General features: G+C 55.0%; 1 protein-coding gene across 1 annotated transcript; it reads right to left on the reverse strand.

Moving 5' to 3' along the window:
• Positions 1 to 2,868: 2,868 nt before the first annotated feature.
• Positions 2,869 to 15,823, reverse strand: zdhhc24 (zinc finger DHHC-type containing 24). The gene is made up of 4 exons (XM_070868338.1): positions 14,473 to 15,823; positions 6,974 to 7,251; positions 5,082 to 5,412; positions 2,869 to 3,658 (listed from the first exon to the last, which is right to left on the reverse strand). Exons 1-3 carry the CDS (start codon positions 14,817 to 14,819, stop codon positions 5,105 to 5,107), a joined length of 933 nt encoding a protein of 310 aa, XP_070724439.1. The 5' UTR covers positions 14,820 to 15,823; the 3' UTR covers positions 2,869 to 3,658; positions 5,082 to 5,104.
• Between the last annotated feature and the right edge of the window lie 705 nt (positions 15,824 to 16,528).

Raw genomic sequence — 16,528 nt, forward strand, 5'->3', positions numbered from 1 at the left:
GACTGGGATAGGGCTCGGTGCGATTCCCCTCATGGTCGATCGGCCGGGGACTGGCGGAGGGGCTCGGTTCGACGGCCCCCACGGTCGATTAGCCGGGGATTGGCGGAGCGGGTCAGTGCGATGCCTCTCACGGTCGATCGGCTGGGGACTGGGATAGGGCTCGGTGCGATGCTTCCCATGATCAAATGGCCGGGGGACTGGGATAGGGCTCTATTCGACGGCCGGGGACTGGCAAAGGGGCTCGGTTCGATGCCTCTCATGGGTGATCGGCCGGGGACTGGCGGGGGGACGGGGTGCGGGGTGGGTCCGAGCTGTTCCGATCTCACACTGACCTTTGCTCTTGTTCATACACCAGACTGCCCCTCACACTGAAATACACAAGCCAAAGAAGGGCTGAAGGACAAGACCCCAGGACAAGGGGGGTGGGGCTCGACAGCGGAACCACCCATCCAGCCTCTGCCGCCAGAGTGTATTTATCCCCAAAATAAAGACCACTTCTTAACTTTCGTCCCGGCGTGAGTCTGAAGTGAATCCACCCTGGCCAGTCAACCATGCACCATTCCTCTCTGCATCAGTTCCTGCCTCCGTCTCCCAAAGACCATCGCAATGGACTGCTCCTTCTGCAAGCGGCTGCTGGTGAGGTCTGGGTCAAGAGCATGAAACGCAAAAGGATAGTATGCAGGTACAGCAAGTGATCAGGAAGGCCAATGGTATCTTGGCCTTTATTGCAAAGGGGATGGAGTATAAAAGCAGGTAAGTCTTGCTACAGTTATACAGGGTATTGGTGAGGCCACACCTGGAATACTGCGTGCAGTTTTGGTCTCCGTATTTACGAAAGGATATACTTGCTTTGGAGGCAGTTCAGAGAAGGTTCACTCGGTTGATTCCGGGGATGAGGGGGTTGACTTATGAGGAAAGGTTGAGGAGGTTGGGCCTCTACTCATTGGAATTCAGAAGAATGAGAGGTGATCTTATCGAAACGTATCAGATTATGAGAGGGCTCGACAAGGTGGATGCAGAGAGGATGTTCCCACTGATGGGGGAGACTAGAACTAGGGGGCATGGTCTTAGAATAAGGGGCCACCCATTTAAAACTGAGATGAGGAGGAATTTCTTCTCTCAGAGGGTTGTAAATCTGTGGAATTCGCTGCCTCAGAGAGCTGTGGAGGCTGGAACATTGAATAAATTTAAGACAGAGATAGACAGTTTCTGAACCGATAAGGGGATAAGGGGGCGGGCAGGTAAGTGGAGCTGAGTCCATGATCGGATCAGCCATGATCGTATTAAATGGTGGAGCAGGCTCGAGGGGCCGAAAGGCCGACTCCTGCTCCTATTTCTTATGTTCTTCTGAAGTCGGTGTGCGGAGCGGCGCTATTCGACTGCGTAAGACCTCGCGGCCACTCCCACAATGCGGCCCTTGGGCCCAGCTGTTTGCGGGTGGGCATTGGGGGCTGAGTGACCAGCAGCAGGAACCACAGACTCGACCCAGTCCGGGGTCTCGGAGCCAAAATGTACCCTCCCCCACCTTCCCTGTCTCAGCACCTCCCCACGGACACTGTCCCAGAAATCAGAGAATATTTACAGCGCGGAAGGAGGCCATTTCGGCCCGTCGTGTCCGCTCCGGCCGACCAAGAGCTACCCCGGCCTAATCCCACTTTCCCGCTCTGGGTCCGTAGCCCTGTAGGTTACGGCACTTCAGGTGCACATCCAAGTACTGTTTAAATGTGGTGAGGGTTTCTGCCTCTACCACCCTTTCAGGCAGTGAGTTCCACCCCAGACCCCCACCACCCTCTGGGTGAAGGCATTTCCCCTCAAATCCCCTCTATACCTCCCCCCAATTACTTTAAATCTATGCCCCCTGGTTGTTGACCCCTCTGCCAAGGGAAACAAGTCCGTCCTATCCACTCTATCCAGGCCCCTCATCATTTTATACACCTCAATCAGCTCTCCCCTCAGCCTCCTCTGTTCCAAAGTAAACAACCCCAGCCTATCCAATCTTTCCTCATCGCTAAAATTCTCCAGTCCCGGCAACATCCTGGTAAATCTCCTCTGCACCCTCTCCAGTGCAACATCCTGGTAAATCTCCTCTGCACCCTCTCTAGTGCAACATATCCTGGTAAATCTCCACTGCACCCTCTCCAGTGCAACATCCTGGTAAATCTCCTCTGTACCCTCTCTAGTGCAATATATCCTGGTAAATCTCCTCTGTACCTTCTCCAGTGCAACATCCTGGTAAATCTCCTCTGTCCCCTCTCTAGTGCAACATCCTGGTAAATCTCCACTGTACCCTCTCCAGTGCAACATCCTGGTAAATCTCCACTGTACCCTCTCCAGTGCAACATCCTGGTAAATCTCCTCTGTACCCTCTCCAGTGCAACATCCTGGTAAATCTCCACTGTACCCTCTCCAGTGCAACATCCTGGTAAATCTCCTCTGTACCCTCTCCAGTGCAACATCCTGGTAAATCTCCTCTGTCCCCTCTCTAGTGCAACATCTTGGTAAATCTCCTCTGTACCCTCTCTAGTGCAACATCCTGGTAAATCTCCTCTGTACCCTCTCCAGTGCAACATCCTGGTAAATCTCCTCTGTACCCTCTCCAGTGCAACATCCTGGTAAATCTCCTCTGTACCCTCTCCAGTGCAACATCCTGGTAAATCTCCACTGTACCCTCTCTAGTGCAATCACATCTTTCCTGTAATGTGGTGACCAGACCTGCACGCAGTACTCCAGCGGTGGCCTGACTGTCCTGGAACCCCGCCCCCGATCACTATCCCGGAAATGCTGATTCCTCGGCTGGGCTGGTAAGACAGTGCCGGGCGTTCCACAGGGGCTGCCTCACCGGCTACAAGAATAATCACCAACCACCAGTTTCCGCCTTTCCATTCCAGTGACCGTTATATTTCCATATTCATTTGGTGCCCGGTACAATCCCGCGAAGTACATCAACATGGCTGCAATTCGTTCATTTAAAAAAAAAACACACACACCCGCGAGACGGTAACACGATTCACTCTCGGTCCGACAGACCCTTTAACGCAAGTCCAACACCCGCCCGGACTGCTTTCCGCAAGCCCTCTCCCGACAAAAAAAAATCTCTCCCTTTCCCGCAAGACATTTTCCAATTTGGCTGATCATGGCGGTGCGAGGAAGGGCAGAGAGATCTCCAGATTTACGCTATGTCCAAGAGCGTCCAACAAGTTTGGGGAGGTGGGTCGAGATCTTTTGCAACAACAACTGCACTTCAACTGGCTGTAGAGCGCTTTGAGACGTCCGGTGGTCATGTGAAAGGCGCTATATAAATGCAAGTCTTTCTTTTAAGGCGGCGGTCGCAGAAATCCAACACACCCCCTTTCGCCCTTCCCCACTACTCCCCCAAAAAGACAATGTCTTTTCCCGTAGAATTTCCTGATTCCCCACCCCCACCTACAGAGAGTGAGTTAGCAGTGCGTCAATTCTGTTCTCAGGCTCAGTTGATGCACTATTGTCTACGGGGACAAAAAGGCACTCGAAACAGTCACATCACCTCTCCAACGCAAGGGAATCCGATCAAAGGCGCAGTGCGTGGAGAGACCCAGGCCCCAGCTAGCTGTCGGTCCTGGGTGACCCGGGGCGGGGAAGCGAGGGAGGGATGCTTCAACTCAGCCAGTCAAGCCCGCATCTGAAATCACAGAATTCTCTCTTGTAAATATCTCCTTCATATTGCAGCTCCGACCCCCTGCACGCGCCCCTCCACATGCCCGATCTGTACCTTAACTCCACCGACCCGCTTTGGTTCCGTAACCCTCAATATCCTGACCCAACACAAATCCACCCCGCTCACTTTTGATATTTTCAATTGACCACCATCCTTCTTCTTGGAGGGGTGGCTCCCGCAGTACAGCCCCTCCGACAGTGCGGCGTTCCCTCAGTACAGCCCCTCCGACAGTGCGGCGTTCCCTCAGTACTGCCCCTCCGACAGTGCGGCGCTCCCTCAGTACTGCCCCTCCGACAGTGCGGCGCTCCCTCAGTACAGCCCCTCCGACAGTGCGGCGTTCCCTCAGTACTGCCCCTCCGACAGTGCGGCGTTCCCTCAGTACAGCCCCTCCGACAGTGCGGCGCTCCCTCAGTACTGCCCCTCCGACAGTGCGGCGCTCCCTCAGTACTGCCCCTCCGACAGTGCGGCGCTCCCTCAGTACTGCCCCTCCGACAGTGCGGCGCTCCCTCAGTACTGCCCCTCCGACAGTGCGGCGCTCCCTCAGTACTGCCCCTCCGACAGTGCGGCGCTCCCTCAGTACTGCCCCTCCGACAGTGCGGCGCTCCCTCAGTACTGCCCCTCCGACAGTGCGGCGCTCCCTCAGTACAGCCCCTCCGACAGTGCGGCGCTCCCTCAGTACTGCCCCTCCGACAGTGCAGGACTCCCTCAGTACTGCCCATCCAACAGTGCGGCACTCCCTCAGTACCGCCCCTCCGACAGTGCGGCACTCCCTCAGTACCGCCCCTCCGACACTGCGGCGCTCCCTCAGTACTGCCCCTCCGACAGTGCGGGACTCCCTCAGTACTGCCCCTCCAACAGTGCGGCACTCCCTCAGTACCGCCCCTCCGACAGTGCGGCACTCCCTCAGTACCGCCCCTCCGACACTGCGGCGCTCCCTCAGCACTGCCCCTCCGACAGTGCGCCGCTCCCTCAGTACCGCCCCTCCGACAGTGCTGCGCTCCCTCAGTACCGCCCCTCCGACAGTGCGGTGCTCCCTCAGTACCGCCCCTCCGACAGTGCGGCACTCCCTCAGTACTGCCCCTCCGACAGTACGGCGCTCCCTCAGTACCGCCCCTCCGACAGTACGGTGCTCCCTCAGTACCACCCCTCCGACAGTACGCCGCTCCCTCAGTACTGCCCCTCCGACAGCGCAGTACGGCGCTCCCTCAGTACCCCACCAGCAGCGGAGCCTGGATATTTATGCCCAAGTCCCCCAACACTCAAGTCCTAGCGCTACCCACAAACGTGCCCTGGTCGTTGAAACCCCGTTCAGCCCCGGTTCATTTGTTACCGCCCCTTCCCTGCAACTCCCAGGACAATCACGCGCCCCAAACCTTGGTACGCTCACCTGGCGAGACGGCCCGCAGGGTTTCAGAAGAGGCTGGCGGGCCCGTGGGCCGGGAAGGGCTTGAGCTCGAAGTGGATGCCATCGCCGGGCAGCGAAGAGGGCAACAGGGGGCAGAGGCACACCAGGTACCAGCGAGCGCCCAGCAGCTCGGACACATTGCGACGCCAGCCCAGGTCGTAGGTCGAGCCTCGCCCAGCGCTCCACTGCGGTGTTGTCTGGCCACGCAGCAGCAGCTGCAGGTGGAAGATCAGGAAGGCCGAGACAAAGAGAAGGCCCACCACGCAGGTGTCCGCCACAAACGCAAACAGGAAGCCTGCGGGGCCAACCTGACCTGTCCAAACAGGGGCGAGACAAGAGACACAAATCACTAAAAAATAACAGGCCCTCGAATCAACGCCGTTCAGTTCTACAGGGACAGCAGGCAAGCTGGTATAGAACCTTGGCTACCCCACACTGGGAGTTACTGTGCACAGTTCTGGTCTCTATATCCCACACTGGGAGTTACTGTGCACAGTTCTGGTCTCTTATATCCCACACTGGGAGTTACTGTGCACAGTTCTGGTCTCTATATCCCACACTGGGAGTTACTGTGCACAGTTCTGGTCTCCATATCCCACACTGGGAGTTACTGTGCACAGTTCTGGTCTCCATATCCCACACTGGGAGTTACTGTGCACAGTTCTGGTCTCTTATATCCCACACTGGGAGTTACTGTGCACAGTTCTGGTCTCTTATATCCCACACTGGGAGTTACTGTGCACAGTTCTGATCTCCATATCCCACACTGGGAGTTACTGTGCACAGTTCTGGTCTCCATATCCCACACTGGGAGTTACTGTGCACAGTTCTGGTCTCCATATCCCACACTGGGAGTTACTGTGCACAGTTCTGGTCTCTATATCCCACACTGGGAGTTACTGTGCACAGTTCTGGTCTCTGTATCCCACACTGGGAGTTACTGTGCACAGTTCTGGTCTCCATATCCCACACTGGGAGTTACTGTGCACAGTTCTGGTCTCCATATCCCACACTGGGAGTTACTGTGTACAGTTCTGGTCTCTATATCCCACACTGGGAGTTACTGTGCACAGTTCTGGTCTCCACAGAGGTTTAGGGAGGGAATTTCAGAGCTTAGGTCACGGCTGCCAATGGTGGCACATCGGGGCGATGCACAAGAGACCAGAATTAGAGGAACGCAGAGATCTCAGAGATAGGGAGGGGTGTAGGGGCTGGAGGAGGTTACAGAGATAGGGAGGGGTGTAGGGGCTGGAGGGGGTTACAGAGATAGGGAGGGGTGTAGGGGCTGGAGGGGGTTACAGGGAAAGGGGAGGGGTGTAGGGGCTGGAGAGGGTTACAGAGATAGGGAGGGGTGTAGGGGCTGGAGGAGGTTACAGAGATAGGGAGGGGTGTCGGGGCTGGAGGGGGTTACAGAGATAGGGAGGGGTGTAGGGGCTGGAGGGGGTTACAGAGATAGGGAGGGGTGTAGGGGCTGGAGAGGGTTACAGAGATAGGGAGGGGTGTAGGGGCTGGAGAGGGTTACAGAGATAGGGAGGGGTGCAGGGGCTGGAGGAGGTTACAGAGATAGGGAGGGGTGTAGGGGCTGGAGGGGGTTACAGAGATAGGGAGGGGTGTAGGCGCTGGAGGAGGTTACAGAGATAGGGAGGGGTGTCGGGGCTGGAGGAGGTTACAGAGATAGGGAGGGGTGTAGGGGCTGGAGGAGATTACAGAGATAGGGAGGGGTGTCGGGGCTGGAGGGGGTTACAGAGATAGGGAGGGGTGCAGGGGCTGGAGGGGGTTACAGGCAAAGGGGAGGGGGTATCAATCTCCGGGCCCCTTGCTCACCCTCAGTCCGTGTCCTGTCTGGGGGAAGGAGCAAGCCGTGCGATCCTCACCTGTGACCAGCATCGCCCAGGGCATGAGCAGCAGGAAGACACTGTGCAGCGAGAGGCCCTCGTGCAGCAGCTCCATGAAGATCTCGGTGTTGAGGAAGATGGCGTAGAGCAGGCCTAGCCAGAGGTGGACGACGCAGCACAGGAAGTAGCGGTGGTTGGCCAGGCCCACGCACTGCCCGAAGAAGACGCAGTGATGGTCACGGCGCAGGACACACACCTTACAGTCGTGGCAGTGTGTGCAGCGGTAGGGGATGTGGGTCTCGCACACGTAGCAGTACCTGCGGGGAAAGAGAGGCAGGGTCCCGTCAATCACCCACGCCAGGATCTCCACCCAGAGATAGGCCTCCAACTGTCCCCTCCAACCCACTCCCTGTCTCCACGACACCCGGAGTCCATTCCAAATCAACTCAGCTTCCCAACGGACCCAAACCCCTTCCCATTCACTCCCACCGTACACAATCCCAACGGACCCAAACCCCTTCCCATTCACTCCCACCGTACACAATCCCAACGGACCCAAACCCCTTCCCATTCACTCCCACCGTACACAATCCCAACGGACCCAAACCCCTTCCCATTCACTCCCAGTGTACACAATCCCAACGGACCCAAACCCCTTCCCATTCACTCCCACTGTACACAATCCCAACGGACCCAAACCCCTTCCCATTCACTCCCACCGTACACAATCCCAACGGACCCAAACCCCTTCCCATTCACTCCTACCGTACACAATCCCAACGGACCCAAACCCCTTCCCATTCACTCCCACCGTACACAATCCCAACGGACCCAAACCCCTTCCCATTCACTCCTACTGTACACAATCCCAACGGACCCAAACCCCTTCCCATTCACTCCCACTGTACACAATACCAACGGACCCAAACCCCTTCCCATTCACTCCCACCGTACACAATCCCAACGGACCCAAACCCCTTCCCATTCACTCCCACCGTACACAATCCCAACGGACCCAAACCCCTTCCCATTCACTCCCACCGTACACAATCCCAACGGACCCAAACCCCTTCCCATTCACTCCTACCGTACACAATCCCAACGGACCCAAACCCCTTCCCATTCACTCCCACCGTACACAATCCCAACGGACCCAAACCCCTTCCCATTCACTCCCACCGTACACAATCCCAACGGACCCAAACCCCTTCCCATTCACTCCTACTGTACACAATCCCAACGGACCCAAACCCCTTCCCATTCACTCCCACTGTACACAATCCCAACGGACCCAAACCCCTTCCCATTCACTCCCAGTGTACACAATCCCAATGGACCCAAACCCCTTCCCATTCACTCCCACTGTACACAATCCCAACGGACCCAAACCCCTTCCCATTCACTCCCACTGTACACAATCCCAATGGACCCAAACCTCTTCCCATTCACTCCCACTGTACACAATCCCAACGGACCCAAACCCCTTCCCATTCACTCCCACCGTACACAATCCCAACGGACCCAAACCCCTTCCCATTCACTCCCACCGTACACAATCCCAACGGACCCAAACCCCTTCCCATTCACTCCTACTGTACACAATCCCAACGGACCCAAACCCCTTCCCATTCACTCCCACTGTACACAATCCCAACGGACCCAAACCCCTTCCCATTCACTCCCAGTATACACAATCCCAATGGACCCAAACCCCTTCCCATTCACTCCCACTGTACACAATCCCAACGGACCCAAACCCCTTCCCATTCACTCCCACTGTACACAATCCCAATGGACCCAAACCCCTTCCCATTCACTCCCCCTGTACACAATCCCAACGGACACAAACCCCTTCCCATTCACTCCCAGAGTACACAATCCCAATGGACCCAAACCCCTTCCCATTCACTCCCACTGTACACAATCCCAACGGACCCAAACCCCTTCCCATTCACTCCCACTGTACACAATCCCAATGGACCCAAACCCCTTCCCATTCACTCCCACTGTACACAATCCCAACGGACCCAAACCCCTTCCCATTCACTCCCACTGTACACAATCCCAATGGACCCAAACCCCTTCCCATTCACTCCCCCTGTACACAATCCCAACGGACCCAAACCCCTTCCCATTCACTCCCACTGTACACAATCCCAATGGACCCAAACCCCTTCCCATTCACTCCCACTGTACACAATCCCAACGGACCCAAACCCCTTCCCATTCACTCCCAGTGTACACAATCCCAATGGACACAAACCCCTTCCCATTCACTCCCACTGTACACAATCCCAATGGACCCAAACCCCTTCCCATTCACTCCCACTGTACACAATCCCAATGGACCCAAACCCCTTCCCATTCACTCCCCCCGTACACAATCCCAATGGACCCAAACCCCTTCCCATTCACTCCCACTGTACACAATCCCAATGGACCCAAACCCCTTCCCATTCACTCCCATTGTACACAATCCCAATGGACCCAAACCCCTTCCCATTCACTCCCACTGTACACAATCCCAATGGACCCAAACCCCTTCCCATTCACTCCCATTGTACACAATCCCAACGGACCCAAACCCCTTCCCATTCACTCCCAGTGTACACAATCCCAATGGACCCAAACCCCTTCCCATTCACTCCCATTGTACACAATCCCAATGGACTCAAACCCCTTCCCATTCACTCCCAGTGTACACAAACCCAATGGACCTAAACCCCTTCCCATTCACTCTCCCCGTACACATTCCCAATGGACCCTAGAGCCATTTACATTAGGAACAGGAGGCCATTCAGCCCCTCGAGCCTGTTACATTAGGAACAGGAGGAGGCCATTCAGCCCCTCGAGCCTGTTACATTAGGAACAGGAGAAGGCTGTTCAACCCCTCGAGCCTGTTGCGCTATTCACTACGACTATGGCTGATCCGATCATGGACTCAGGTCCACTTCCCTGCCCGCTCCCCATAACTCCTTATCCCCTTATTGGTTAAGAAACTGTCTATCTCGGTCTTAAATTTATTCAATGACCTGGCTTCCACAGCTCTCTGGGGCAGAGAATTCCACAGATTTACAACCCTCTGAGAGAAGAAATTTCTCCTCATCTCAGTTTTAAATGGGCGGCCCCTTATTCTAAGATCATGCCCCCTAGTTCTAGTTTTTTCTTTGGAACAGAGGAGGCTGAGGAGAGACCTGATTGAGGTGTATAAAATGATGAGGGGCCTGGATAGAGTGGATAGGACGGACCTGTTTCACTTAGCAGAGGGGTCAACAACCAGGGGGCAGAGATTGAAAGTAATTGGAGGGAGGTTTAGAGGGGATTTGAGGGGAAATGTCTTCACCCAGAGGGTGGTGGGGGTCTGGGGTGGAACTCACTGCCTGAAAGGGCGGTAGAGGCAGAAACCCTCACCACATTTAAACAGAACTTGGATGTGCACCTGAAGTGCCGTAACCTACAGGGCTACGGACCCAGAGCGGGAAAGTGGGATTAGGCTGGGGTAGCTCTTGGTCGGCCGGCGCGGACACGACGGGCCGAAATGGCCTCCTTCCGCGCTGTAAATATTCTCTGATTTCTGGGACAGTGTCCGTGGGGAGGTGCTGAGACAGGGAAGGTGGGGGAGGGTACATTTTGGCTCCGAGACCCCGGACTGGGTCGAGTCTGCGGTTCCTGCTGCTGGTCACTCAGCCCCCAGTGCCCACCCGCAAACAGCTGGGCCAAGGGCCGCGTTGTGGAAGTGGCCGCGAGGCCGTACGCAGTCGAATAGCGCCGCTCCGCACACCGACTTCAGAAGAACATAAGAAATAGGAGCAGGAGTCTGCTATATGGCCCCTCAAGCCTGCTCCACCATTTAATACGATCTTGACTAATCCGATCATGGACTCAGCTCCACTTACCTGCCCACCCCCTTAATCCCTTATCAGTTAAGAAACTGTCTATCTCTGTCTTAAATTTATTCAATGTCCCAGCCTGCACAGCTCTCTGAGGCAGCAAATTCCACAGATTTACAACCCTCACCTCGGTTTTAAATGGGCGGCCCCTTATTCTAAGACCATGCCCCCTAGTTCTAGTCTCCCCCATCAGTGGAAATATCCTCTCTGCATCCACCTTGTCGAGCCCCCTCATAATCTGATACGTTTCGATAAGATCACCTCTCATTCATCTGAATTGCAATGAGTAGAGGCCCAACCTACTCAACCTTTCCTCATAAGTCAACCCCCTCATCTCCAGAATCAACTGAGTGAACCTTCTCTGAACTGCCTCCAAAGCAAGTATATCCTTTCATAAATACGGAAACCAAAACTGCACGCAGTACTCCAGGTGTGGCCTCACCAATACCCTGTATAACTGTAGCAAGACTTCCTGGCTTTTATACTCCATCCCCTTTGCAATAAAGGCCAAGATTCCATTGGCCTTCCTGATCACTTGCTGTACCTGCATACTATCCTTTTGTGTTTCATGCACAAGTAACCCCCAGGTCCCGCTGTACTGCAGCACTTTGCAATCTTTCTCCATTTAAATAATAACTTGCTCTTTGATTTTTTATTGCAAAAGTGCATGACCTCACGAGGAAGTATATCCTTCCTTAAATATGCATTTCTTAAATTCTCTCTCGATCTCCCCCATCGAACCCTTTAACCCTCTCAAACACCTCGATGAGATCGCCCCTTAACCTTCCACACTCGAGGGAACACAGGCCCAGTCTGTGTGCGACCTGCCCTCGGGATTTAACCCCCGGGGTATGGTTCTGGTGAATCTGCCCCACTGCCCCTCCGAGGCAGATATCCCCTCCCCGAGGGGTAGGGGGCCCAGGATGGGACGCTGTTACTCCGGACAGGGTCCAACCAGGGCTCTGTACATCATCATTATCATAGGCCGTCCCTCGGAATCGAGGAAGACTTGCTTCCACTCTAAACATGAGTCCTTAGGTGACTGAACAGTCCAATACGAGAACCACAGTCCCTGTCACAGGTGGTACAGACAGTGGTTGAGGGAAGGGGAGGGTGGGACTGGTTTGCCGCATGCTCCTTCCGCTGCCTGCGCTTGGTTTCTGCATGCTCTCAGCGACGAGACTCGAGGTGCTCAGTGCCCTCCCGGATGCACTTCCTCCACTTAGGGCGGACTGGTCTTTGGGCCCAGGGACTCCCAGGTGTCGGTGGGGATGTTGCATTTTATCAAGGAAGCTTTGAGGGTGGTCCCTGTAACGTTTCCTCTGCCCGCCTTTGGCCCGTTTGCCGTGAAGGAGTTCCGAGTAGAGCACTTGCTCTGGGAGTCTCGTGTCTGGGGGGCATGCGGACAATGTGGCCCTGCCCAGCGGAGCTGGTCGAGTGTGGTCAGTGCTTCGATGCTGGGGATGTTGGGCCTGGTCGAGGACGCTAACGTTGGTGCGTCTGTCCTCCCGGGGGATTTGCAGGATCTTGCGGAGACAGCGTTGGTGGTATTTCTCCAGCGACTTGAGGTGTCTACTGTACATGGTCCATGTCTCTGAGCCATACAGGAGGGCGGGTATCACTACAGCCCTGTAGACCATGAGCTGGGTGCTGGATTTGAGGGCCTGGTCTTCAAACACTCTTTTCCTCAGGCGGCCGAAGGCTGCACTGGCGCACTGGAGGCGGTGTTGGATCGTGTCGTCGATGCCTGCTCTTGTTGATAGGAGGCTCCCGAGGTATGGGAAGTGGTCCACCTTGTCCAGGGCCATGCCGTGGATCCTCACTGTTGTATCCGGGTTGCTTGCCGCGATTTGGAAAATACCCCGAGCGATCATTCTTCAATCCAAAATGGAGGACCTCCCCCTTCCCCCCGCACGGAACTGCACCCGCTCAATCTGTCCACACGCTACCCCCCTCCTGCTCCCCTCCACCCAACCTCTTGCACCCCCCCTCACTTGGAGATACAGCTCTCTATCCCTTCAATCAAATCGTTCATAAACACGATGAAGGCCTGGGGCCCCGATCCCTGGGGAAAGCCAGTTACATAGAATGACAAGCAGGGTTCACAAGCTGGGATGAGTTCATGCTCCTCACCAGCCTTCTATCCCCCTCCTCCATCTCACCCCATCATCACCACCTTCAGTTCCTCTCTCCCTCCCCCTGCTTGTCGAGCTTACCCTCGTCACATCCCGTACACACCCTCTGTCCCCACTCTCGGGTCTCCTAACTCCCAAGCAACGTTAAAGAACACAAGAATCGGGAGCGGGAGCCGGCCATTCGGCCCCTCGAGCCTGCTCCGCCATCCAATCAGATCGGGGCTGACCTTCGACCTCAACCCCACTTTCCCGCCCGATCCCTCGATTCCCTTAATATCCAAAAAATCTCTCGATCTCGAAGACTGAGCCTCCCACGGCCCTCTGGGGCAGAGAATTCCAAAGATTCACCCCACTCTGAGTGAAGAAATCCCTCCTCATCTCCGTCCTAAATGGCCGAGCCCTTATCCTGAGACTGTGAGCCCTGGTTCTAGACTCCCCAGCCCCGGGGGGAAACACCCTCCCTGCATCTACCCTGTCAAGCCCTGTAAGTATTGTGTGTGTTTCAATGAGTTGACCATGTATGTTGTAAGGAGGGCCTCCAATTTGAGTATTCAAATTTTTGCCAACAATTGATTCGACAAATCGGTCTCCATTGGCCACTGACTCATGTCACGGTTGACTGGGCAGCCACGAGTGGTCAATCAGAATCACAAGACGACAAGAATTATGAGCAGGAGTGTCGGCCATACAGCCCCTCGAGTCTGCTCCGCCATTCAATACGATCATGGCTGATCCGATCATGGACTCAGCTCCACTTCCCATAACCCTTCACTCCCTTATCGCTCAAAAATCTGTCTATCTCCGCCTTAAATATATTCAATGTCCCAGCCTCCACAGCTCTCGGGGGCAGAGAATTCCACAGATTGACGACCCTCTGAGAGAAGACATTCCTCCTCATCTCTGTCTTAAATGGGCGGCCCCTTATTCTGAGACTATGCCCCCTAGTTCTAGTCTCCCCCACGAGGGGAAACATCCTCTCTGCATCCACCCTGTCCAGCCCCCCCCCCAGTATCTTACACGTTTCGATAAGATCACCTCTCATTCTTCTGAATTCCAATGAGTAGAGGCCCAACCTCCTCAACCTTTCCTCATAAGTCAACCCCCTCATCCCCGGAATCAACCGAGTGAACCTCCTGGCCAGACAGGGGCATCCTTGGCCTCCCAGCATTCCATGCAGTCAATAATGGCCACTTACCCCGCCCCCCCCCCCTCCCCACCCAACGTTCTCCCCTCCCCCACCCAATGTTCTCCCCTCCCCCACCCAACACCACTCAACGTTCTCTCCTCCCCCACCCAACGTTCTCCCCTCCCCCACCCAACATTCTCCCCTCCCCCACCCAACGTTCTCCCCTCCCCCACCCAACACCACCCAACGTTCTCTCCTCCCCCACCCAACGTTCTCTCCTCCCCCACCCAACGTTCTCCCCTCCCCCACCCAACGTTCTCCCCTCCCCCACCCAACGTTCTCCCCTCCCCCACCCAGCGTTTCCCCTCCCCCAAGACCGGTACTTACCCCCAGCCCTGTCCCATTGCTCGGTCGGACAGGAACACCCCTCGGATGCTGGGGTCGGTCCTGATGAAGAGGCAGAGGTTGCCCACCACGTTGCCCAGGAGAAAGGCCAGGAGGGCGAGGTGGAGGAGGCGCCATGCCCCGAGGACAGACCCCGCTGCGGTGGGGCGAGGGGGCCCCCAGGGCTCCGTGCCCGGCCCCGCCTCCACCCTGCCCAGCCCCGGGGCGGGGGCCAGGCGCGGGTCAGTGACGATGATGTAGACCATCTCCAGGGAGACCGCGAGGATCATGAAGGCAGTCATGCAGAGGGGGCCGTGGAGCGCCGGCTCAAACCGTGTCAGCACCCTCATGGTTGGAGGCCACTTGAGCTCACCCGAGATCACCTATGGCCACTTGAGCTCACCCGAGATCACCTATGGCCACTTGAGCTCACCCGAGATCACCTATGGCCACTTGAAGTCACCTGACTACCCGAGACCAAAAGAGGCTATCAGAGACCGCTTACGGGGAGCGAAGGTCACATGAGGCCACCACAGGCCAAAAGGGACTACTTCAGACCACCTAAGGCCAATTGAGGCCACCAAAAACCCATCGGAGACTACTTGAGGGCACCTGAGATTAAAAAAAGGCGACCAGAGCCAACTTGAGGTCATGTGAGGCCACCAGAGACCAAAAGGGACTACTTGAGGCCACTTAGAGCCACCTGGGGTTGCCCAAGACCACCTGAGTCTACTTGAGGACACCTGAGGCTAAAAGAGGTTACCGGAGAGTAACGGAGGCCACTTGAGTTCATCCAAGGCACCAGAGACCAAAAGGGACTACTTAAGGTCACCAGAGATCACACATGGCCAATTGAGGACACTTACGGCCCCCTGAGATTACTTGCGATCACTAAAGACCACTTGAGATCATTAAAGATCACTTGAGATCACTAAAGACTACTTGAGATCACTAAAGACCACTTGAGATCATTAAAGATCACTTGAGATCACTAAAGACTACTTGAGATCACTAAAGACCACTTGAGATCATTAAAGATCACTTGAGATCACTAAAGACTACTTGAGATCACTAAAGACCACTTGAGATCATTAAAGATCACTTGAGATCACTAAAGACTACTTGAGATCACTAAAGACCACTTGAGATCATTAAAGATCACTTGAGATCACTAAAGATTACTTGAGATCACCAAAGACTACTTGAGATCACTAAAGATCACTTGAGATCACTAAAGACCACTTGAGATCACCAAAGACCACCCAAGCCCAGTTGAAGCCCCCCTGAGCCCCTGCAGCCCAGCCTGGGTCACCCCACTCCTCAAGCCCTGACCAAACCAGACTAGTCCTCCTCACGTCCGGGTTCTGCCCTTCAGGGGCGGGGCCCGCCGCGCAGACCGACAGCCGCGCCAGCCAATCAACGCCGGCCCGCCTCGGCCGCCAGCCAATCAGCGGCCTCCGCCCAACCAGCCTTTAACATAAAAGCAGCGAAAGCCTAACTTCCCCTCAGAAAATAAACCTGCAGCAAATGAGGCCGTCAACAAACCACCGAAAAATAAATAAGATTTGGAAAATTAAAAATAAAACATCAGGGGACAGTCTGTCCGCCATTTTAAGTGAGGCAGGGGTCAAAGGGCAAACTCGTTCCCATGGAGATACAAGCCTGAGGCCTACTGTCCCCAAAATAAAGCATATAAATGAGCTAAACACAAGCAAACACCCACTTTTATGTTAAAAAAATCCCATTAATTTCAGGCAGGCATGCAGCGCTGGCTCAATTAGATTTTAATTTCTATTTTAAAATTTGAGGGTCACTGAATATTAGTAAAGCAGCCAAGGTTTAATAAAAATGGGTCTCACATTATATTATATTTGACTTCTGGCGGACAAAAAGTCTGCAATACAGCGACAAGTCCAGATTTTGTGACCGATACGCACACATGATGCGTCATTGTATATATTTGGGTGCCCTACTTTGAGAAGGAGGATCAAGGTCATGGAGAGGGCGCCGAAGAGATTAGAATCGTCGCAGCGTAGGGCACAGGAGGATCCCATTGGGG

Source organism: Pristiophorus japonicus, chromosome 27 (genome assembly GCF_044704955.1).
Source record: "Pristiophorus japonicus isolate sPriJap1 chromosome 27, sPriJap1.hap1, whole genome shotgun sequence".
Taxonomy (NCBI): Eukaryota; Metazoa; Chordata; class Chondrichthyes; family Pristiophoridae; genus Pristiophorus; species Pristiophorus japonicus.